The 24,967-nt window shown below is 46.5% G+C and overlaps 2 protein-coding genes across 6 annotated transcripts in view; one reads left to right on the forward strand and one right to left on the reverse strand.

The window, feature by feature from the left end:
- TKFC (triokinase and FMN cyclase) overlaps window positions 1–13,711 on the forward strand; it is a 34,048-nt gene extending 20,337 nt beyond the window's left edge. For 3 of the 5 annotated variants that reach the window (XM_085856490.1, XM_085856492.1, XM_085856493.1), the window contains 13 exons: window positions 594–672; window positions 761–850; window positions 1,245–1,279; window positions 1,376–1,460; window positions 1,725–1,865; window positions 2,048–2,164; window positions 4,669–4,773; window positions 6,835–7,002; window positions 8,386–8,492; window positions 8,649–8,752; window positions 9,707–9,740; window positions 13,105–13,191; window positions 13,454–13,711. In XM_085856490.1, the coding sequence (XP_085712616.1) occupies window positions 594–672; window positions 761–850; window positions 1,245–1,279; window positions 1,376–1,460; window positions 1,725–1,865; window positions 2,048–2,164; window positions 4,669–4,773; window positions 6,835–7,002; window positions 8,386–8,492; window positions 8,649–8,752; window positions 9,707–9,740; window positions 13,105–13,191; window positions 13,454–13,621 (1,320 nt within the window). In that variant the 3' untranslated portion in view covers window positions 13,622–13,711. Of the gene's footprint in view, window positions 1–593; window positions 673–760; window positions 851–1,244; window positions 1,280–1,375; window positions 1,461–1,724; window positions 1,866–2,047; window positions 2,165–4,668; window positions 4,774–6,834; window positions 7,003–8,385; window positions 8,493–8,648; window positions 8,872–9,706; window positions 9,741–13,104; window positions 13,192–13,453 lie in introns of those variants that run through there. The other 2 variants (XM_085856491.1, XR_015051593.1) reach the window with 2 other exon arrangements.
- A 6,745-nt stretch (window positions 13,712–20,456) lies between these two features.
- Window positions 20,457–24,967, reverse strand: part of LOC147012386 (serine/threonine-protein phosphatase 2A 56 kDa regulatory subunit alpha isoform-like) — a 100,994-nt gene continuing 96,483 nt past the window's right edge. The window contains exons 12-14 of the mRNA XM_085856494.1: window positions 21,827–21,954; window positions 21,611–21,712; window positions 20,457–21,467 (exon numbers count right to left, since the gene is read on the reverse strand). Coding sequence (XP_085712620.1) covers window positions 21,371–21,467; window positions 21,611–21,712; window positions 21,827–21,954 — 327 coding nt within the window. The 3' untranslated portion in view covers window positions 20,457–21,370. The remainder of the gene's footprint in view (window positions 21,468–21,610; window positions 21,713–21,826; window positions 21,955–24,967) is intronic.

The raw sequence follows: 24,967 nt of genomic DNA on the forward strand, positions 1-24,967 counted from the left end.
CGACGAGACGATAAAACTGTCCGATTGGCAATTTGCGGGCACGGAATTGCATCACAAAGACTGGACGATAAGCCGGGCGTTCCACCTGCTCTTTGGTTTGGACGTAAAGCCGGGTGTCCCCTCTGTTAGCATTAGCTGGTGAGTTTTGAAGATCCCCCAGCGTCGCTCAGTGAAGAGTCGGTGTATTACCGTCGGCATCCTGGCAAAATTGCAAAACTTCCTGCGCTAACCTACAACGGACATTACATCGGCGGAAGGACAATATCTTTCTGTCGTGTTGGTATCCGTGGGTAACCAATGATGGAGCCAGTGCAATCGCCATATGGGCGACAAAACGGTGATATCTGAGAAGGTCAACTGGATGTCAGGTTCTGTGTGACCTCCAATTCGCAAAAACAAACTTGGGAGAAGACGACGTTTTGCATCCACTGAAGAGGTTAACAAGGTTAACATCCACTGCATCGAGGAAGGGAAGCTTGCGTGCTGGGACCACACAGTCGGTTGACCTCTGGGTGTATAATAATGTGGCATGAGTGAAGTTCGTCGATGGAACCACGTCCATCATGCTGGTTTGTGACCTCTTGTGGCCTTAGATTGCTGGAGCTCTTGCAGCAGAGTCGAAAGCACTGAAGGAAATTGCTGAGATTGCATCTTCTGCAGTGAAGAGCATGGGTGAGCCCTGGGGTTGTGATGACAGTGGTTGGTTGCGTTGTTTGTACGTTTTCGAAACTCTACCTGCAGTTACATGTTTTCCGTCTAGGTACCATCGGGGTGTCTCTCTCAGCCTGTTCTCTGCCTGGCCGTGGACCCTCATTTCATCTGGACGCTCATGAGATGGAACTGGGCCTCGGTAAGATGAACACGAGACATTGTTCGGAACACGCAGCCTACAGCTTGAGTAGAGGCTGCTTAGCACTAATTCAAACTGGCTTGTGTTGTGGCCATCCACCCAAATGGCCAATGAAGTATGTATGCAAATGCATGGTCACCCACCCCCCACCCCCACCGCCCCCCCCTCGTGTTCATGTACATAACGGACATTTCTGCATACGCAGCTTGTAAATGGGCATACGTGGGCCAAGTATAACGAAGACGGAGGAAATCAGAAGATCTAAATTTCTTCAAAATTAAAAGGAAGCAACGTTAAGTCAGAGGCATGTTATTGAACAGGTTACAACCAAATGAAGATAACGTTGCTCAGCGACCACGAACTTGTGTGTGTGCGTGCATGTGTTTCCATGCAGGGATACATGGAGAAGCTGGCGTGAAAAGAATGGAAGTAAGTTGTCCAAAGTAATAATTACAAACAACCAATGATTTCCCAAATTATCGGCGTCTTGTACAGCTGTTGTTTACGATTACCTGCCATCTCCAGGTCCTGTCTGCCGATGAAACGGTGCGAGCGATGCTTGACCACATGACGGATCCCAAGAGCGATTCCCGTCTCCATGTCGGAGCAGGTGACCTGAACCATACATCACAGGTGGCTCGTTATCAGATACACGACTCATTGCTTCAACACCTGCCCAGAGTTTGCGTGCCTCCCCGTGTGTCTGGCCAACAGCCGTTGCAATGCCACGTTGCTTAGTAGCATCGGTCAGGGTGCGGCCAATATCCACGACGATGGAGGGTTTATCGACATGGATTACAAAATACACCTTTGTGCGAGTGGGACGGCTCATTTAAGCAATACCTTGCGCGTTTCCTTTTATTCCTTTGTTCAGGTGACAATGTGGCTTTGATGGTCAACAACCTGGGTGGAACCTCTTACCTGGAACTCAACATCATCGCAAGAGCTGCCGTTGATTACCTCGGTGAATTGGATCTCTGGCTCGCCAACTATTGTTTACACTCCTGTTGCGATGGTCTGACGTTCCTTTTTTGTAATAAAACTGCTTTGTGATGTTCATTATTTACTTCTCATTTCTCTTCTGCTCTTACAAACAAAATGAGGAATGGAACAATGGTTACCACGACTCGTGTCTGTTGTCGTCTCACAATACTTCCTGAACGTCGTTTACATTTCTCACCCCCCCGATGGATTCAGAGAGCAAAGGCGTGACTATCGGGAGGGCCTACACTGGCACATTTATGAGTTCATTGGACATGGCCGGTGTCTCACTTACCGTGATGCACTTGGACCAACGCAGAACTTCCTGCCTCGGTAAGTCCGACACCTTCACCCTATTTCCCCCACGTATAACACGCGCCCGTAAAATTGGGACTCGGTGTCTGAAAAAATACTGGTACCTGTCCATAATGCATTGCAATGTGTGAGAAGTGAAAATCAGTCCGAGCTGCGCCCGCTGGAATTCGGATTCTGACCCGTGTCCACAGGAAGTCAAAGAGCGTCGATGACGCAATGAGAGTCAAAGCGATCACTGCTGAGTTTTGTAAAAACGATGGTAAAGAAGGAAATAGTCGACTTGGTAAATTTACCTTCATCGTATGAGATGTTCGTCATCAATTGGTTATTCAACTAATTAACACTTATTAATATCTCATTAACTGTAATTGACGATGTCGTGTAGTGATCATCAATTACTGGTCGCTGGTTTTTGTTTGTTTGTTTGTTTGTTTGCACACAAAGTCACGGCTCGTGGAGGAGCGAGAGCAGAACGGATATGGGAACAAAAGGAACGTCAGAGAGAAGGGGGAAAACGCACCAACAGTGGGTATGGGGGACAAAATAGAGGGAGACTTGGAGAAATGAGGGGTAGGGGAGAATGCATGAGGCGGGCAGATGGACACAGAAGCAAACTCTCAGGAAGGAAAAACCGGAAATTTGGAAGGAGGTGTATTGGATGGGGGAGGGCTTGGGGAGAGGAGGAGTTAACAGCTGCAGAAACGATCACGGTTTTTGATTGTATTGGGGATGATCAGAGATGGTGGTGAACGGGTGTCTTGAAGACCTGGAGAGAAGAATGAGATTGAAGAGGATGTGGAAGTCGATTCCATAGGAGGGGAATAGAGGAACAAATGAGTGGGAGGTGAGCGGCGATCCTGGATTTTGGGAGCTTCGCGAGAACGGGGTTGATGGTGGACCTTGCCGAGCCATGCAGAAACCTGTGGGCGTTACCAAAGTACAGAAAGAGCAGAGGGCGTAAGACCCGAAAGGAGGCGGTATAGAAGGGAGCGACCACCGAGCTGTCTGCAACGGCGAAATGATAGGCTCATAGATTCGGCTTCTTCGTGGGATTATGCCAATGATATTAAAGGTCTTGGTTTCCATGGCGACAAGCTGAGTGAGATGTGAGGCCAGGGGAGAGCACGAGCCTACTCCATCAAGCTGGAGGCCTTGTAGGTGGATAGAAGTTCAGGTCTACCAATGAAGGATTTTGTATGACGGACGATGCCCAATTGGCAATTGGCTTTGTCGGCCAACTTTGAAATGTGGTTTGCCCAAGAAAGATCACGGCTGATAGTGAGACCCAGGAGTTTGAATGACTGAACCTCTTTGAGAGGGTTATTGAGAAAGTAGATGGGAGGGTTTTTTTTTTTTTTTTTTTTTTTCTCAGACGATCCAGAGAAGAGATAGTGGGAGTACGAGATTTGTCAGGATTGAAATACGTGTTCCAAGTGTTTGATCAGTTTAGGATTTTAAAATTATATTTATTTATTATTTTTTTTAATCTCAAGGTCTGAAGAGAGTGAAGGGGCAGGAGCCTGCATGTCTGAAGGTTGAGGGATCCCATGGCAGAGGGATAAAGAGCATTTTCCAAAGAGTCAGATAGACCATTTGTGAAGATCAGGAATAGGATGGTGGAGGCCAAGAACACTGCCTTGGCCACTCCAGCCTTGATAGGGAGAGGAGATGAAACCGAGCCGTGAGATATATCCAGAGAGACGGCCCTGATCTCTTGCCTGATATTGAGGGCCTCCATGCATTGTTGGGAAAGTAGAAGCAGCATGTCCAAGGTGGAGTGACCACGTCTGAATCCGAATTGATAATCTGAGATAAGGCTGTTGGAGAAAAGGAATGATTTCATATCAACTGTGATGATGGATTCTATGACCAAAATGGTGATTGGAAGTAAACTGATTGGTCTGTCGTTAAGCGGATCAGGTTTTGTTATTTGTCACCCCCCCCCCCACCCCCGCCACCAAAGATGGACGGTTTTTATGTTGTTTCCTTTGTCTGTTTGTCTGTGAGCAGGATATCTCGAAAGGTTATGGCTTGATTCGGACGAAACTTGGTGGACAGGTTGGGTGTGGGCCACGGACAAATTTATTCGATTTCGGTGAAGATCCGGATTCGATCATTTTTTAAAGCGATTCTTCACCAGAGATGGGGCCAAAAGCAAAATATAGCACGATATCTCAAAAAGTTAGGGATGGATTCGGACAAAACTTGGTGGACGAGTTGGTAAGGTGACGCGAACAGACCGATTCAATTTTGGGTCAGGTCCGGATGCACATCCAGCCTGTCGGTGGGATATAAAATGTAAACTGTTCGGCCTGGTGGAGGTATGCCCTCGACCGAGTGTTCTGGTTTGTTTTTGTTTCTGTTGATCTTTAAATGGACTTCAGTTATCTTCCAAGACTAGTCTGGTATGAGGCACCACTATCCTGGTTTTCCCACATTAGAATTACCTTCCTGTACCACTGCTGACACTGCTGCACTCTCTCTGATCTGTGTCTGTGCTGTGTGCACGTTTTTCCCACTAGATGCGGACACGAGTGCACCTGCTTGGCCGAGAGCAGCACTCTCCTGCATCAGTGACAGACCGAGTGAACTATCAGTCGAGGACACAAAGGGTTGTACAAGCACAGGCAAGTGTTTCACACTGAGTCATGCATGTCTAAATTGTCGTATTTTTAAGTGAATACCTTTGTTGTTCTCAACTTTTTCTTTTCTTTTCTTTCTCAGCACACCAGTCTGTGCAACACACACACACACACACACATATATATATATATATATATATATAATGTTATTTGACATACAAAGTCTGTTGAGCTTCCCTGTTGGAGGGAAAATCAAATTAAACTTCATCAGAGATGGGGACGGGCCAGATGGAGGCCCCTGGAGTACCGGCGGAAAGTGGACGCAGCGACGCGCTGCTCCGGCACGTGCTCCCGTACGTGACCTGACGATGTAGGAAAATCCGAGCGATCCGTTTAATGTTGTTGAACTTGTTGCAAAGTGCGACCAATCAAAACTGAGCCCCATTAGTGATGAGACCATGGACTCCTTTCCAGATGGTGTTCCTATTTACAAGGTACCCATCGACTTGGCCTTGGATGACCGTGTGAGTTGTAGAATGAGGGGTGGTGGGGGGGGGGGGGGTGATAACAAGACGGCAGTTGATGGAAGGCTACTATTGAAAACCGGTGTGTGGGAAATCTGCAACAACTGTGATTTATTCAGGCCCTGCTGAGTTGCACCGATTTCCTCCACATGACAGACAGGTGTTTATCACAGCAATGGATCGCTGATGTCTGCCTTCGTCGTGGAACAATTGGAGCTCCGATGTCTCCATCATCCGTTTGTGCTGCCACGTTGTTTGTGTCTAAGTAGAGGACACATTTGTCGTCTCTTACAGTGATTCCCACTGCTACTCGACACACTCCATTAAGTTCCATCAAGATCATTTACATGTGAAACACAACAATCCGGGTCCTTGCTTTTCTGGACATTATGGTGACGAGACCTCGCTGGATCCTAAAGAACATCCGTGTACAGGAAACCAACGCATACAGACCATTACCTGGATTTCTTTTTTTTTATCTCATCCTGTGGCCACAAGTTGCCATATCCAACACAAGGTGCAAAGGCAGAGCGATCACACCTCAGACGAGGCTTCAAGGCCAATGGATACACCAAGACTCTTCTTTGCAGCACAAAAACCGACATCATGACGCGCGAGTGATCCTGAGAGTGCGACGGCCAGGTTTTCTTTTTCCAACGACTCTATTTTCCGAGCATGTCAGAACACATTGGGAGAGTGGTGTAGGTGGCCGGAAGTGGGACGACGTATCAACCCGTGGATACTCTCCGAGACCTTTTGATGAAGGCGAAGGATGCAGCGTAACGAGAACAACGTGTAGGTGTCGTGTATTCCATGCCATGTTTGGGGTGCACGGATTATGGGCGGATGTGCAGATGATGCGTGGTGTGTGCATGATAATATTGGGAATAGTGGGTCTTTTGACTTGGCCATCAAGAACGGTCTGCTATCGCAACATGTGCCCTAAACAAGGCCATGAGCCTCGATGGGATTACGTTCGCATATTATCCTTCACTCCAAATCAAACGGAACACCTTCTCGTGGACTCGTGGTGTTCAATAGAACCTGACATTGCTCTTATAAGAGAGACCATTGATATCCCAGGGGTTTCTGCACCTTTCGATCGGCCGTTGTCTGTGCGCGCGTGCGTTTCCACAGGTACCATGAGTTGTTTCCGCTTCAGGATGTCATCGCTGCATTGACTCCATTACAATGCGCTCTGCTTGTTTACGCAGCTTTTGAGTACATTTTGTGATGATGCAAACGAGCACTTGTGCATTATCCATAATCCCAGTCATTATACAAACAACCGTGAGATCATTAGCGGCCAGGAAACACCAATTTACGTGAATCTTCACAAAACTCTGTTATTTTACTCAAAACGTCAATACAGACGTCCCGAGTGCTACATTCATGGAACATTTGTAATATCAACACAAACGTGTGTGTGTGTGTGTGTGTGTGTGTGTGTGTGTGTGTGTGTGTGTGTGTGTGTGTGTGTGTGTGTGTGTGTGTGTGTGTGTGTGTGTGTGTGTGTGTGTGTGTGTGTGTGTGTGTGTGTGTGTGTGTGTGTGTGTTTGACTGCTGTTGTTGCCATGTGCAGGAGACGGGCGGAGCACGAGTCGATCCGGAGATGGTACGAGTAGCTCATGGTCTCGAGTTATCGAGTCGGTGTGCAAAGCGCTGCTCGAGAAGGAATGCGAGTTGAATGCCCTGGACACGTCAGCTGGTGATGGCGACTGCGGGAGCACTCATGCTCGTGGATGCAGAGGTTTGGAGGAACCGACTTTACAACAGATCGTTTCATTGATTATTTTTACCTTTCGAGGCAGCCTCTGTCTGAAAGTATTAAATTCACTCCTCTGGTTTATTTCCCCCTTTTTATCCCTCGCCGCGTGGCGGAAGTGGGATATTGTTGTCATGTCCGGCTGTCCATCCGTCCGTCTGTCCGGGCGTCAACATTTATAGCTGCCAGTGCGATAACTCATAAACTGTTCGCCACATCGATTTGAAATTTGGGTCACACATGAACCACCTGAAACAGAAGAACCCTATTGATTTTGGGCCTGGCCGGATCCAAGATGCCCGACTGGGGCGGCCATCTTGAAAAAAATGTTTTTTTGTAATAAATGGAAAACGGCTTATCTGATTTCAATTATTTTTGGTTACTACGTTCCTCACCCCTGGGAAGCTTTTTTTGAGATGATGACCAAATGATGTCTTGTTTCCAATTCACCTCCCTCATTATCTGGAATATGTATGACCTTTTCCATTCAATGGCGGGGGATTCCCCATCTCTGATGGTATATTTTATGTTTCAGTTTCATCATTGTAATCATTTATAAGCTGTTGCCGAAGCGTTATGCCATTAGCGGTGACGCTTTTGCAGTAAAATGTCGATTTGCCTTCACACCTGTAAATCTTTGGGTAGGTTTAAACATCCGCCTCAGAATGTTGTTTGCAGGTGGTTGTTTTTCTCCCCACCTGTATGAATGCCTTCTTTTTAATCAAAGGAGGTGTTTTTTTTTTAAACAATGCCACACACATCCATTTTTGACATCTTAAAGTATGAGCGAAGAAGAAAGTCCACGGATGTCAAAGAACAAACACAGTCGTTACACAAACTAATCATCAGGAGTTGATCTCCCAAGCCAGCTCGTGTACTCCGCACTGCGAAGCAATATCTTGCTTGAGCTTGTTAATAAACAAGTACATCACGTGTGGGCGCGGAGACTCGCATCGCGCGCGGGCGCAGAGACGCTTCTGCTAAATGCTCCTTTTTCTGGATTTAACCCTCAAAGTTGGTTTGCAACATTCCAGACCTTGCATGGAATCATTGGTGAAACCAGGTGGTTGGGATTGGGATGGGGTGGGGCTCGAGGGGCTCGTTCCCCTCGTTCGCTCAAGTGTGGAAGAAAATCGTCTCGCTGGATTATCACTGCTGGCATTGCATTACAGTAGGTGCATCTCAGTGGAGACTGTGATTGACATTTTTGCACTCTCACCCCATCGCCCTGATTTTGTACTTTAATATTTTGTGGACCTCTGCTACTTACTCATTAAGCAGGTAACCATAGCCCCCTTTCCCCAAGGGAAATCCTGGTTGTGCCCCGGCATAGAATTTGCCAATGCTTTTCCCCACCACGCCCCCCAGCAATCCTGAAGTGGACAGCCACGGGTGGGATCCCAGATTGTGGTGATGGCCTACTGCTGGGCCTAGCTGCAGTGCTAGAAGAGCATATGGGAGGAACCTCGGGAGCTGTAAGTATCCAGTTTCGCCAAAAAGCTGAGGATTGTGAATCTGCCAAGGTGCGAACACACCGAGGCAAACGTCCGAAGATCCAAATGCACACTTGTACAATGTTTTACATCAAATCCACAGTCCTTGCGGTTTAACGTAGCTCCTTCTCCTTGCAGCTCTACAGCCTCTTCCTGACGGCTGCGGCTCCTCCTGTTTGCGAGTACACAACTCCCGGTCGATGGGTCTGTGCCATACAGGCCGGCATAGAGGCGATCAAAAGGTGCCAACACCTGCACCATCCCCATCACTGCCATATGGAATGTGGTGTTTGTGATTGAGCCAATCAAGGGAGTCATAATGCAGGCTTGATCTTCACGTTGACCACTTCCGAATACAAAAGTAATATAGCAAGTACTTTAGTATTATGGCAGTACTTACTATAGTACTTTTGGAAGAATGAATATTCATCCTAGTTCATGGGAGTGATGCAATGATTTTAACAAAGGTTTGCATCGCTCTGTTTAGTTTGTAACCAGGAATGCTCACAGGATCCAAGAGATGTTGAGGATTCCCAGGGGGGTTCCAACGTCGATGTTGAGCACCTCAATGGCTATCTATTTATTATGTATGCATATTTGTTGTCATTTCCTCCCACCACACCCCCACCATCCCCTTTTCTCTGTAGAAAGTATGTATTGCAACTTTGTCGACACAACTTACAACAACAGCGCACGAGTTATCATCTGCAGTTATGAAAGCTTGAAAATCGCCCCAAATCATCCTGGCTGTTGGTTGTTGTGCCATTAAAACCACAGCAGGTTGTGTAGAACAGCCCAAGTCTGGCATTCTGGTTACCAGTATAAACAGGATTATAGATTTAGTGTTAAATGAACGATACGACTCGCATTAATGCAACCTTCCATTATAAATAATATCCCATTGTTCGTTATTGAACGTTTAATGAACTTGTATTTGAACTTCAGGAAAACACAACTTACCCAACGTGCTATCGATAGACCTAACGGACATGCCGATTCTGTGAATTAGTATCGTCGTGTCCATTGAAATACAAGAGGAACGTTTGATTTTGGAACAAGGTTTTTTTTAAAAAAAAAGTCTGGATTTCAACATGCTTGTGAACAAACACGTACACCGTATGATACGGTCCTTAGTCTCGTGACCATCGGACTGGATAAAACACTTATTTATTTTATTTCATTCCCTTCCCCACTAGGTATGGAGGAGCAGACGTTGGAGATCGAACATTGGTGAGTGAAGCATCTTTTATAAGATTTATGATGAACAGTGAAAGTCCTTTTTTTTTTCATCTTCAATTACAAGGTAAATATTTAACGCTTCTGAAACATCAAGGTGTTAATTATTTAATGATATTCTTCTACTTATTCATTTGCATGCAGCACACACTGTGTGCTGTGGGTGCGGGGTGTGAGGCGGGATATCAACATGGTGGGGGTGGTTGGCGAGTCGAGAGAGTTGGCCGAGGACAGAGGGGGGTGGAGGAGTTTAGTGGGCAAGGCAGGGCCGAAGTTTGGAACTGTTGGACCTCACACCTTGTAAAGGGACGACAGGGAAGAAGAAGGACAAGAAGAGGCGTCTCCTCAATATAAATACTTGTTTCCTTGATGTCGGAGCATTATTACCTTCGCCGGAGGAGAGGGTATTGTATTTGGGTCTGTTACTTACGAAATCTAAAGATTTCGTCAGTATATTGATGACTTCCGTCCTCTGTTTGTGTGTGTGTGTGTGTTTGTTTGTTTGTAGGCATGATAACTCGAGAACGGAAGAAGCCACCAATGTCAAATTACACCACGTGATCCAGGAGGGTGATGTCCAGTGCTGATTAGATGTTGGTCAAAATCGGTCAAAGGTCAAGTCACAGTGAGGTCAAACATAATTCCGTAAATTCCTGTGGAGAAATGGAGTATTTTTGCTTCGGTCGACGTTACGAGTTCGTTTTAACTTCCATTTTAATTTTGTCTTCGGTTTTTGCGATCGCTTAGGACGCTTAAAACTTGGTTGTCGAAACTCTGGTAAAAATCGGATGTTTTGGAGACGTTTTAAGATTGTATAAAAATATTTCACCCGCCGCGTCACGGCTCGTCACGTGGCGCAGCGCGCTCGAGCAGACGCGTCGTTGAGTCACGTAAAGGTTTTGCGTGTGCGCGCTGACGTCATGGCGTTCGCCCCGGCGTCCTTTTGAGTTGGGGGGGCCGTCGAGTGTGACCTTTACGTTACGTTAATCCGCGGTAACTCGAGAACGAAAGAAGCTACCAATGTCAAATTACACCACGTGATTCAGGAGGGTGATGGCTAGCGCTGATTATATTTTGGTCAAAATCAGTCAAAGGTCAAGGTCGCAGTGAGGTCAAACATTCGATTTTTGATGGTTTTGTACAGAATCATCATACAAACTTCTGGTTTGCGTCGCTACCTTTACTTCTCTCGAGACAGCTTTTATGAGACAAGGTCAGAGGTCAAGTTGACGATTTCGTAAGTACCAGTCTATGACTGCTTGTTTGTTTGTTTGTTTGCACAGAATGTGAGTATGTGTATTCATTGCATTCAGCCCTGATACACCTTTAGATTCCTAATCTAAAGGAAAACCTTTAGATTCCTTGAGACCCTTAAGAACCCCAAGACCCTTTACAATCCTAAGACCCATAAAGACTCCAAAGAGCCTTTAGAACGCTAAGACCCTTTGAAACCCTTTAGGCCTTTTAGTACCCCCAACACTGTTTAAGATCCTGTAGACCCTGTTACACCCTTTAAACCCTTCGACTTCTAAGACCCCTTAGACTCCTTTCTACCCTTTCGACCTTCATACCTTTTAATACCTTGTTGACCCGTTTTAGATGTTTTTGACCCTTTTGACCACTTCAGACAATTCCGAACTTTTATACCTTGAATTACACCCTTTAATTAGACCCTTTCAACCTTTTAATACCAATTAAACCCATTTAGACCTTTTGACCTTTACAACTTTTCAGACCTTTCATTTGCAATCAACAACCTTTCATTTATTTGCCACATAAAACACAAGTCTCGGCGAGGGTCTGAAACCTCCGAGTGCTCATTTTAGTTTACCAAAAGCTCACAGCAGTATCAATAAACACCTGGCTCAATTTGCCTTGTCTAGAAGGTAGATTGGAGATTGGAGTTTGTCCAGGCCAAGACAGGGATGCTGGTGAAGCAATGAACAGGAAGTAATCGAGAGTATCTATCAGTGACACTTAATGGAGCGATAAGTTAAACCAACGATGTGAAACCTGTCCGAGGTGACGGTACCATGTTGAATGGCGGCATACTCCACTTTGTCAAGGTAACGTCGGTCTGTGTTGATGGACAATATGTGAACGATAGGTTTGATAAACTCCATGTTGACAAAGGTATGCAAATGACCACGCAAGCAAAGGTAATCTGACGTTTCAGGTACCAGCCGCCCTCTTGTTCCGATAAAGGGCTATTAATCAAAACTCATTTTACTTGCTTCCCATGGCGGTTAGCATACCTCGACACGGCGGTTAGCATACCTCGACACGGGGGTTAGCATACCTCGACATGGCGGTTAACATACCTCGATCAACCTTCAATATATAAGATGGTTCTCAAGTCAGAGCAACCTGTTACCTGTCGTTGCACAAAAATGCAATTATTGTATTTAAATAAAGTAATTACAGCATAATGCAAATGTGTTAAAGAGTAAACATAACGGTAAAGCCAACAACAATATCCTGAGGAAGAACAACGTTTTAAAGGTATGGAAGAAAAGCTGTTGGTAAGAGTGAGCTGCTGTTTGAGTTAAGGGGAAATAACCACCTGGGTATGGAGGGGATGACGGATGTGATCGTTTGAATGATTTCTCGGGTAGCGCTACATGGTAATCTCATCAAATGACCTCTCTCCATTCTGCCGTCTCCTTCTTGGTCTTGCAACCTCTGCCCTCTGTTGGCTCTGCCTGGTGGACACGGTCAGACAGTAACCCTCTTCCTGTTAAACTCCCACAATCCAGGCTCACTGCTCTCACCTGTGGAACAAACTTCCCCAGTCTGTTCAGTTTTGTTCTTCCCTCCAGGGCTCCAAGACAGCTGTTCACCTCCATCCATACTCATGATCCCAAACAACCCCATTCCCAAGCACTCCTTTTTCCAGGTTATGGTGATTCCACCCCCCTTTCTTTATGTTTGTTCGTTGTCAGTTCATTTTCTTTTTAATCCCCACTTTCCCTTCTTCCTGTGTTTAATTCAGTTTGTGTGCAGCTTCTTCGCCTCCCCCCCCCCCCCATGTGTCCTCTTTCTCCCCTTGATCTCCCTTTTACTCTGCTGTTGGTGTTTCCCCTTTCCATTTTGTTCTCTTCCATGAGCCTCGACCATGTATGCAGAAACGATAATGAAAGCATATCTCCTTCAATAAACGCCGTGGGCTTTTATTTATTTTTTTTCAACCCTCTCCTGGGGGAGCTTATCGGAGGAAATGGGGGTATGTTTGATGATTACTTTACATTGAGTATTTGACCTTTCACACCCGTTCACAGCCTTGCTGGTCTGAGGATGAATGTAAAAATGGCGATTCATTACCCTTGTTGTTTCTACCTCCCGTCCTCTTCCATGCCAGTTGGATCCCCTGTGTGCTGCATATGATGAGTTGAAAAGCCTGAACAGCGAGGATGATTGGTTAACTTACCTGGGAAATGCTGCCAAGGTAAGTGAGGAGGTAGTAGAGCGGTGAATAAGCTTTGCCTTTAACTGCTAAGCTCAGCATTGGTAGAGCCAGAAATTTGCCACCGACACCTATTTTTGGAAGCATGATTTGGGGGCAATATGAGATGTCACTTGGGGGTCTCTGCAGAGTAAGGTGCAACATTACCAGGAAGTTTGTTAAAAGTCGGCTAAACGTCACGGGCAAAACAAAAACACCACTAAGTTACACGTTCACTTCCCCCCACTCCAAATCCCCCATACAGGCTGCAGAGGTGGCAGCCGAGCGGACGCGTCACATGGTTGCACGTGCCGGTCGTGCGAGCTACGTGGGCAGAACACGGCTGGTGGATCCGGATCCAGGAGCCGTTGCAGTTGCTACTCTTCTACGTGCTTTACACGACACCTTGTTGTTGGCTCCGAGGACACCTTGACGTCTTTGGATGGTGGCTCATGGAGAGGGATGGGAGGGTAATCAATCGATTGTGCAAATCTGATTAAACACAATAATTGTTTAACCTTCAGCACTTCGTTTTAATAATGTGCAGCCACCTGTTTTACCTTTGAGGGCTCACACAGGAAATGTATAATATCCACCACGCCTGCACATCTGTGCCCCACGTGCATGTCTCCACTTGATCGACCTGGCGAGTATCCCTCAGATGACGTATCATCGACCTCATGTCAAACCATCATTAGAGAACCTGCATTGTCCTGATTTACTTGGATACCTTGTGGAGCAACCAAGATCTGTACACATTGAATATTATATATTTTCACATTCAATGTCCATTGATTTTGGTCATTTTGGAGGGTGAGAGAAATAGACAACGTCAAAGCATTAGAAAAGGAAAGTTGTTCATCCTGACCCATGACTGCCAGGTCAGGTCAGGTATGGGAGCATGTGCCAGAGCAGCGCGTCGCTGCGTACACTTTTTGCCGATACTCCAGGGGCCTCCGTCTGGCCATCCCCCAGGCAGATGCCTGACCCATCCTCATCTCCTTGAGATGCCCATCAACCTGCTGCAACCACGAGACATGTCAGCCCATTGGTCTCCTCCACTCAGGACTCTCACTCGCTGACAGAATCTGGTGAGCAGGATCAACGTCAGGAAAACGAGTCACATGTCCAGAGCCGCAGCTGACGCTCAGACTATGCAGGTAACAAATCTCATTTGAGTCTTTCTCAGCAACCGCTCGTTGGACACAAAGTCTGACCAGCAATAGCCAAGGATTCTCCGAAGAGACCTGGTACCAAAGGAATTAAGTCTCCATCTCAGATCCTTGGTTGGAGTCCAAGTCTCGCATCCATAGAGAAAGACTGGAAGCACCAAGGACCTGAAGACTCGGACTTTCGTCCTCCCGCACAGGTACCGGCAGCGCCATACCCCATTATCCAGTGAATCCATGACTCCCCAGGCCCGACCCAGACGTCTATTGACCTCTGACTCGCAGCCAGCAGAGACATGAATATCACTGCCAAGGTAAGTGAATCTCTCCACGACCTCAACATCCTCACCACAAACAGGCACAGACAGGACAGCAGCATCCAAGATGTCATTGAAAGCCTGGATCTTAGTTTTGACCCAGGAAATCCGTAATCCCAGCGGCTCCGACTCCTCATTCAGCACCTCAAGGGCTCCCGAAAGGATATCGAAAGTCTCCGCAAAGATGACTGCATCATCTGCGAAATCAAGGTCAGACATCTTGACATTCCCAAACGATGCACCGCAGCTTGATCTCTTTGACATCTTCCCTAGAATCCAGTCCAGACAAGTGCTGAAAAGTGTGGGGGCAAGTACACACCCCTGACGAACTCCAGTAACAAGTGGAAATAAGTCAGAGATGGTACCACCACATCTCACAGCACTCTCAGTACCAGAGTAGAGTTCAGACATCAGATCAATCAGTTTTGGTGGCACCCCACGAAGACCAAGAATCCTCCAGAGGGCATCCCGATTCACTGAATAGAACGCTTTACAGAGATCAACATAGGCTGCAAGCAGCCCCTGACGAAACTCTCGTCTGCGTTCAGTGAGGACACGAAGTGCAAGGATACGGTCAATCGTTGACCTCTTTGGTGTAAAGCCTGACTGCTCTGGATGCTGGTGCTCAAGCAGATGGTGGTGAACCCTATCAAGAATTATCCGAGCAAAGACCTTGCCCGGCACTGAGAGCAGCGTCACTCCTCAGTAGTTGTTGCAGTCTTGTCGATCACCCTTCCCTTTCCAGAGAGGGACAACAAAGCCCCTCTTCCAATCAGTTAGGATGATGCCTGCATTTCAGGTAGAGCACAGAACTGCATGCAACGACATGAGTGCAGCATTTCCACCAGCCTTGGGAAGTTCAGCATGGATGCCACAGATCCCTGGAGCTTGACCCCATTTCAACCGGTTCACTGCAGCCCGTGTTTCCACAAACGGAGGTGGACCACAGTTGATTGGAGGGTCAGCAACAGGGATTGTAACACCCCTGATACCCAACTCGACAGCTGGTGGATCGGCCTGGTACAACCGCGCAAAGTAACCGGCCCAGCGGGCCTTCACTTCGGACTCCTCTGTCAAGAGCCTACCACCCTCTCCTCTAACTGCAGTACACCGAGGGATGGGCTTGGATGAACGCAATGTGCGAATTCCCCTGTAAGCAGGACGAGAATCACGACCACAGGTGATGCTCTACCCCCTCACAGATTCCTCGCACATAGGCCTCCTTGTCCACCCTCAGTGCACGTACAGTTTTACGCCTCAGCTCCCTAAACAGCTCAGCTCTGCCATTCAGCCTGACCCTGCGACTCTCGTCAATGGTATCCAGTGTCCCTTGAGAGACAAAATTCTTCTTTGCTCTGCGGTGAGTTCCAAGACATCCACCGGCAACATCAAGGACGGTGGTCTTGAAGGCGCTCCACAACTCTTCAGGACCTCCCAAAGCACCCAACACCCCCCCCCCCCAAATCTCTACTCGGCCGGTTCGCAAACTCCTCAGCTCCCCTCTCATCCTTGAGCTTGCCAACATCCAGCCTAGGCGAGGATGGTACCATTCTCCTGGATTTGAGGTGCAACTTCAGAGTTGCTACAACAAGCCAGTGGTCAGTATTGAGGAACTGAGCTCTCTGGAAGACCCTGCAGTTCTGGATCATCCTCCAGCGACCATCAACGAGAACATGGTTAATCTCCTTTGCCACACCGCCAGCATTGGAATACCAAGTCCAGCGATGAGCTTGTGGGTGCTGAAACCATGAACCAGCCACCCTAAGTCCATGACTTCTTGCAAAGTCAAGGAACTATTCTGGTGCTATTCTGGTTCATAGTTCCTGACCCATGGGGACCAACACACGTCTCATAACCGTCCCTTTCAGTTCCAGTCGGTTCATTGAAATCCCCCAAGACTAGAAGTGTATCTCGTCTGGGGCACTGATAAACCACAGACTCGAGTGTGGCGTAGAATGCATCCTTCACGGTAAGATCACTCGCCTCAGTCGGAGCATAAACAGAGATCAGGGAAATAACACCTAAGGAGTGACGAATCCTTAATCTCATAATATGCTCGTTCACCAGTGTTATCTCAATTATCATTGGAGTCAGCTTATTGGACACAGTGACAGCAACTCCTTCGGAATGGTAACCATCAGAGTGACCAGACCAATATAATAGGTGTAACCACCCACCATGATCTTGCCGCAATCCGGTCTCCGAACCTCAGAGAGAGCTGCAATACCGATGTCCAAACACTTGAGCTCAGATGATAACAGAGACAGGTGATCATCCTCTCTTAGGGATAGGACATTCCAGGCACCCACCCGAAGGGACCGCCTCAGGTTAACCCAAGGAGACCGCCGTCTGGTGGACGACACCTCAGCACCACCCCGACACACTCTCCCGCAATCTGACCCGGGAATGTTACCCCGTGGTTTCCCTCCTATCATCAAATATGGGGGTCCCAAAGGCTTTGCCCCAATCCCGTCATCCGGTGAGCTGCCCTGCGAAGGGAAGCTGCACAGGAAGTACTCTCACGGAGTGGGTTTTCAGATTTCTTTGCGTTTTTGTGTTTTGCGGAATGAAGGGTTTGACGGTGGCCGGAGTGCAAATCCTGCCACTAACCTCCTAATAAAAAAGTAACCCAACTGCAGGAGGACGTCTGCAGACACATTTGGGCACTAGATATGGATGGCCGTTGGCCCACAAGGAGCTCCTCCACCCTTTGACAGGTTTTGTTTTTAATCCTGCTGGGTGTCCATATTCAAACATCCTCACCAAATACCTGTTGGGGGAGATGGTTTAGTCGCCGACAACTCGACCATGGAACAGGTTAGTACAGGTTTACATGATACCTCGAGCAAGTCACAGCTCTAATCTGGCCTGGCCTGACCTGACTGAATTTCATTACTGCTGGGACTGCCACCTGCTGGGAATTTCATCAACAGGGAATTCCTCTGTTGCAAGAACGAGCAAAGGGACTCACACAGGTTCATGGCCTGTCCCATTGCATCACCCACACACACATAGGAATAATGTAAGAGATCCAGGCAAAAATGACATTCCTTTCCTGTAGTAATCCTCTGCAGACTACTGTAGTATATGAGTGCAACTCTCACATACTGTAGTTCTAACTGCAGCATTTTTGCCTGGGGAAGTGAAAATAACCACAAGTGCATTATCGTGTTCAGTTGATAGACACTGTGGTTGATAATGATGTGATTAGTGATCACTATTCTTCATGAAATATTGTTAGCACTGATGATGACTTGTGGTTGTCCCTTTCCCTCACTCTCTTCTCGATAAATAGAAATGACCAGCTTAAGCAAAGTGGACTTTCAGGTGAAATCTCATGGAAATACGAGTTATAAAAGGGTGTTGCAGACTTTGTAGGGCTAGCACGATCACCGAGTGGTGTGCGCACTCACCTGAGCTGTATAAACCTGTTCTCATCTCAAGCTATAAACTGCCATCCTGGTGATTCATCGATGTGGGTGTCATCCCTCAGATGGATGTTAACCCAGAGGTCCCATCTGCCACTATTAGTTAGTGGAAGTTAAAGATCCCATGGTGTCCTTTGTGATGAATGGGCGAGCTATCTCCAGCACAATGAACAAATGACAAATTCCTGTTCTTGCCTTCAGGGGGCACTGCATCAGTGGAACAACCACACCTTCAGCCAATGATGTTACCTGCAGTCTTGGGTGATAAATAAGAGATCTGTCAACAGTGTGTTGAAGTGAAAAACACCAAAAGCTCATCTTGTCATAATGTAGCTTCAACAAGTGACTGAGTTCAGTGAAGATACTTCACTTAACACAAATATACATATTCCCAATCATGGTTTCATTAATGGGATTGGTTGGATTAACTGGGTGTACCGAGACTAATCCATTACCATCACCAGATAAATACACGACTCGCAGACTTGAAGCAACTTCAATTGTGGCATGTGCATCCAAGTCAAAATTATTAAAAAACAAAACTGAAATGTGAAAAACAATTTCAAAATCCTACTCTGATGTCACACTGCAAGGGTTAAATTAAATGAGTCTCTCAACTTTCCTCACAACCAACCCCCCACAAACTTCAAAGCATCCCTCACAACCAGCCCCCCATAAACCTCCAAACATCAATCACAACCAGCCCCCCACAAACTTCAAAGCATTCCTCACAACCAGCCCCCCATAAACCTCCAAACATCAATCACAACCAGACCCCCATAAACCTCCAAACATTCCTCACAACCAGCCCCCCATAAACCTCCAAACATTTCTCACAACCAGCCCCCCACAAACTTCAAAGCATCCCTCACAACCAGCCCCCCATAAACCAATAAACATTCCTCACAACCAGCCCCCCATAAACCTCCAAACATTAATCACAACCAGCCCCCCATAAACCTCTAAACATTCCTCACAACCAGCCCCCACATAAACCAATAAACATTCCTCACAACCAGCCCCCCATAAACCTCCAAACATTAATCACAACCAGCCCCCCATAAACCTCTAAACATTCCTCACAACCAGCCCCCCATAAACCTCCAAACATCAATCACAACCAGCCCCCCATAAACCTCCAATCAATCACAACCAGCCCCCCACAAACCTCTAAACATCCCTCACAATCAGCTCCCCATAAACCTCCAAACATTCCTCACAACCAGCCCCCCAAACATGATTAGTAAATATTTAAACAGTTGATTTAAAGCTTACTTTGTGCATTCATTAGCCCCAGACTTGACCTTCCGATCACTGTTAAGAATCACCCAAAACTAGATCCAGTGTCTCCCTGAGGGGTCTGCTTCGTACATCTGGCTCTCGCATCGATATCGCTCGCACAAGATTTGTGTATTTTCACGTCACGAAGACGTCCTTTATCGAAGAGTCCGTAAGCCTTATTTTGTTGATAAAATAACACAGCATCGTCTTTCCAATTGCAGACATCCATTAAATAAATAAATAACCAAGCCTGCCATGGTTACAAGCACACTCCGGCAAGGTTCAACGTCCACTCACTGGTCGGGATGATCGGGGGTTTTGGTAGAACGTGCCCATGTACGATCCTTCAGGCCTTGCACCGACCCACATCGTTGGGAGTTATTGCAATACATGGATGTGAAATCTCAGCACTTTGGGTGAAAGTTCTTAAAAGAGGCAGAGCCACCTCTCTCAGGTACTTTTCCAAGTATTTTCGACTTATTTGAGAAGCTTTGTGAACCATTTTAGGTGACAATCCTAAGAATATGCAAGAAATACAGAATAACCATTGCTGCCGAGGGCTTCTGCGCATGCGTGTCGATCATTCTGAGGCACATTGTCATTTTGAAAGTCCCCTATTGATGGATGTTAAAGATCCTTTGCCGTTCGAGACATGTTGGTGAGATGTCGTGGCACCCTGAAACAAGTGACAAATTCCATCCAAGACTGTCGATATCAAATGGTCTGGTCTTCTTGGAGAATCCTTGACACCAGGTTTGACTCTGCTTGCTATCCGGGCAGCAGTGTCTGCACCGTAAACTAATCAATCATTTGGTTCAAAAGGTTCAGGTGAACAGGCTTCCTGGGATGTGAAAGGCAACAATTCCTTTGAATGGCCTTTATACGTAACACTCGGTGGACACGGTTCAATAGGGTTCCACCAAAGGGCAACCACTTGTGTTCACCGCCGCTTGAAGCAATTGTTAGAATGTGCGACAACGTTTTTTGTTACCCGTTCACAAAAAGGAAAAACATTTAAACCTGCCGAGGAGCAGTGGTGTCACGAACAAGCACAAAACAAAGAAGAGCTCCCATTTGAAAGGCAGAAGTATTTACTTCGTATAATACAGAACATACCCATTGGTTTTGGTGAAGTACAGTAATGATGCCAAAAAAAACCGGGAAAAAAATAAAAAATAAAAATAATAATAAAAATAATAATAATAATAAAGCAAAGTGCCACCGACCCTGATAAGCGGCATTTACATTCATTTGCAAGCATGGTAGGACACTTCGTTGGACGATCCAAATCCTCCCCATCACCGCCACCACCTCTTGTAGCTTATCTTTAATTTCACGTTCAAAATAAAACAACAGTAATAAAGCACACTACTGTGTTAGTAAGATACGGTTTGTTAACTTGCTCTTTAAAATCGTAGCCATTTTGAGAACACTTTTACGATGCAGAGACAAAGCACCTAGACATCGGAGCGTCGTGGGAATGATTGTAGTTCATCCGCACGAAAACCTCTACAGTGACACGCGTGCTGATGGCCGAATGTTAAACTTGACTGGATTTCCATGAAGCAAAATAAAAAGCCTCCGACGTCTCACCAAGGGACGTGCGAAGAATTAAGTCGTTCCCAGGCACTCTACCCTACTCGCGCCGTAATCGCAGCATGCCAAGCTCCTTTCATCGTGCCTCGACCACCCCGTCTGCAAGCAAAGTGCGAACGAGCATCGCATGTCACCATAAACTGTGGACATAACAGTCTGTGAAAATCTGGAGAGTGTACGCGTACACGCACGCTCTCTCTTTATTCAGGATGATCACAGAAATACAGTAGAAGTGTGGTGTAAGAATATTGCTTGGTTCTACTGCCCGGCACTGTGGAACGTCAAACACCACTTGCAGGAGCAGTACAGTGGAGGTTCCTTTTTATTTTTTTTCGTTGCTATATGTGGTGCTTTCGAGCCACGTGAGAGCACCGCCCGAGCCGGCCGAAGGTCATTGGACGGTCTCCTTGTTACGATGAGAACCCTCCACCTGGAGTTTTTCCAGCCTCTTCCAAAGTTCGTCTCTCTCTTGTTCTTTCTTCTTTTCACTATCGAAATAACGGCGAGTCGTAACGTGCACGTCCGTAACAGACGTGCCACATTCGCAAGCAACAACAGCAGCAACAACAACAACAACAACAAAAATGCAAGATTGAATGGGGCAGATGAGGTGTTACTGTTTTGTGCCTACCGCTGTCTTTCACTATTGTACGAGGCAGTGAGGTCTCCGAACAGCTGACCGTTCATGTCCATCATGGTCTTCATCACGTTGTAGACAAGGCCGACGATGGTTCTGCACAAAGAAAGAGGGAGCAAAGTACATTTCTCCAACGCCACACCGTGTGTGTCCACATCTACCTTCTTAGTATAAGATAAAACACGAAGGAGACGGTTAACGTTTGCTCACTGGTTCCAGTGTTCCTTCGAGACCCTGTAGAGGCTGCCAAACATGATGGGCAAAACAATGTTTGAGTTTTCATCAACGAGGCTCAGGATGTACTCGTTGTTCCAGAAGTAAAGCGCCCTCTCAGCCACCTAGGAAGGACACGTTGGTTACGAACATCAAGAGTTTCCATGAGCCGATCATCCCGTCTCGTGCGTCAACTAACGGCAAAGGGGGCTTCGGTAAAACAGACTCAATTCACTTTCAAAAGAGACTAAAATAATCTTCGCTTTCAAATGCGGCCGCGGCGACTCCTTCAATGGTAGTCTGTCCGTGTTCTCCGGGACCATTTGATTGCACACATGGAGATGACGAACGTTTGTCGGTGGATCAAAATTCACTTTCACAGCTTTGGGTTGGATAAACGTGGAGTCTACACCAGGCCGATGAGGCCCAGAGGCCAAAATCATAGTCAATGGATGCTCTCTGGCAGGATAGGTCATCATTGCTCATTCCTGAGCTCTTTAATCGTCAAATCGATTAAACTCAAAATGTCTCATCTATAAAATGGGACGTCAACCGTCCCATCCGCTTTCACTCGCCTGTGAAGAGTAAATGCCTCATCAGATCTTTCTCAAAGAGCTTCCCAATTAAGCCGGCACTCGGGCCGATGTGACCGCTTTTCCATGTTAGAATCCCCTCGGGTCCACAACCTCCACCGCAGGCTCAGGAACACTCATCTTACAAGAGTATCAGATTTGGTAAAACCGGTGACATAAAACGATCACGTTTTATCACGAACATTAAGGTTTACAAACGAGTTCACAAGGATCTGGTCCATTAAGGTTGGCCTATTTAGCCTTCATATCCGATCCGATGGCTCGTGATGCGCATAAACCACTATCCTACAGAGATTTGTTCATAGTCTAATGAGGTCCTTATAATTCATATTAAAGTACACTGGCCTACAAATGTCATCGTCCTGCATGTGATGTACGTACAAACTCAAGGATGAATGTTAAAAAAAAAATATATAAATATATATGTATATATTTTTTTAAATTTGATGTAAAAGATTATACAGCAGAGTCTGGGAAGAGATAAAAGCACAGATGAGTGTTACACACGACGAGATGGTGGAAACTCAGATGCGCTTCTTCTGCAAAGGACATGACAGTGTTGATCCTATGGTACACGGTGAAAAGCAGAAGTTCCTTACCACATTGCCTACAGCATTTCAAGCGAGGGATGCTGTACCTTTCTCATTAAATGAAGCTTCACATGCTCCACTTCCCTGTTCCCTGTAGCTGATCATGTTGTTACGCTGAAGAATAGGCAAACTATTGCCGGCACCCTGGCCAAGTTCAAAGTTCCTGCTCTGACCTACAGGAGGCACCGCATCAGTGGCACAGCTGCGCTCCCAGCAAACGATGCTACCCTCAGACACGTGCTGCACACAGATGAAGATGGTGATGATGATGATGTTGAGCCGCATTTTTTGCCGACGAAAGATTTCTCCTTCAAGATGGTACATCGACGGTGCGAAAAGCCAAGCTCCGGTACTTATTGGCTGTATGAAGAAGTTTGGATGAAGAAGATTCCTGTGGAACCACAGAACCTCTCCACAGTTGCAATCCCTTACAAACAGAACACTCGCATTCACCAAGCACATTTGCTTGACAAGAGTTGGAGTAAATGACTGAAAAAAAAAAAAAAAAAAACTGAAAATAAAATAAGAGTAAATGACTTCATGACCAGGCAAGTCCGACACGATGGTGCAGACGCGGCGCACTTGTGCCTATACACATAATCTGTGTTCGATTCCAAACTCGACAATTCTCCAGGAAATCCAATTGATGTAAATCAACTTCCGGATAAATTCTGAATACCACCTCCAGTCAATTGATATCTCTAAAACCTGCGGTTCTACTCTTCGCAGAGAAGCTTCATACAACACATCCTGAAGATGTTCCTGTTTAAGACGAGAGAGATAGAGAGATATAGAGATTATAGAGATAGAGATAGAGATAGAGATAGAGAGATGGATGCATTTGGGTCCATTTGATTGTTACTTGTAACATCGACAATTCACAAATATATTGGTTGGTATGGTCTGTTATTAAATATATAACATGGACCAACTTCTGGCCTCTCATCCAAACTCTCTCTTCCTCTGATGTGGTGACTTCAATTGTCATCATGCCAGTTGGCTCGGTGTGGGTACCTCTCTCACCTGTCATGGCACTTCAGCAAAAGCTTTCTGCAACTCATTGGGATGACTCAATCTGTCAACTTCCCGACCCGGATCTCAACCAACGGTACTCCATCTCTTCTGGATCTGATTTTGACAAATTTCCCTGACAATATCTGCTGTTCTTCCTCCGCTCCAATCGGTTCTTCTGACCACATGCTTGTCAAAGTGGACATCTCTCTGGCTGTTATCAGAGAACCACCTCAGCGCCTTCGAGTCTGGCATTTCACTCAGGCCGACTGGAATGGTCTCCAAGCAGCCATCAAACTTCTCGACTGGTCTCCAATCTCTACTTTCTCCAACAACTCACCCTGGGAATTCTTTCAAAGAAGGTTGCTCTATCTCATGCACAGATTTATCCCCTCTCGTCTTCAGTTGTCCAACCCTTCCTCCTGCCCATGGTTCAGTGAAGCTTGTGGTGAGGCAGTTGTCCATGAAACAACTTGCCGTTGCCTCATGGAAGGCATATCCAACTTAAGGCAATCTCAGTTCCTTCCATACAGCTCGGAACAAGTATGTCTACCCTGAGGAGAGCCAGAAAACATCTTTCTAATCTCAAGTCTGAACTCTCAAACAAACCTGTCTCCCTCCTCCAAATCCTGGTGGCGTCTAATCAAACCTGTTTCTGGTGAATGTCCGCCCTCGATCACCTCCCTTACTTCAAATGGCCGCACAACTGACACTGCACGTAAAAAGGCTGAAGGCCTAAACTCCGTGTTTGCTTCTAAATCTTGTGTCCCTAAACGCTCGCTTTCTGTACCCACCTTACCAGTCACACCCAACTTCTCCTAGACTTTTTTTTTTGCACCTGAGAAGGCAGAGAAGTTTCTGGCAACCCTTGACTCTGATTCTGCAACGGGACTGGACTGCATCAGCTCAGGCATCATAAAAACCTGCTCTGTTACTCTTGCCCA

Source organism: Eptatretus burgeri, chromosome 15 (genome assembly GCF_056783735.1).
Source record: "Eptatretus burgeri isolate ZD-2024b chromosome 15, Ebu_testis_v1, whole genome shotgun sequence".
NCBI classification, from domain to species: domain Eukaryota; kingdom Metazoa; phylum Chordata; class Myxini; order Myxiniformes; family Myxinidae; genus Eptatretus; species Eptatretus burgeri.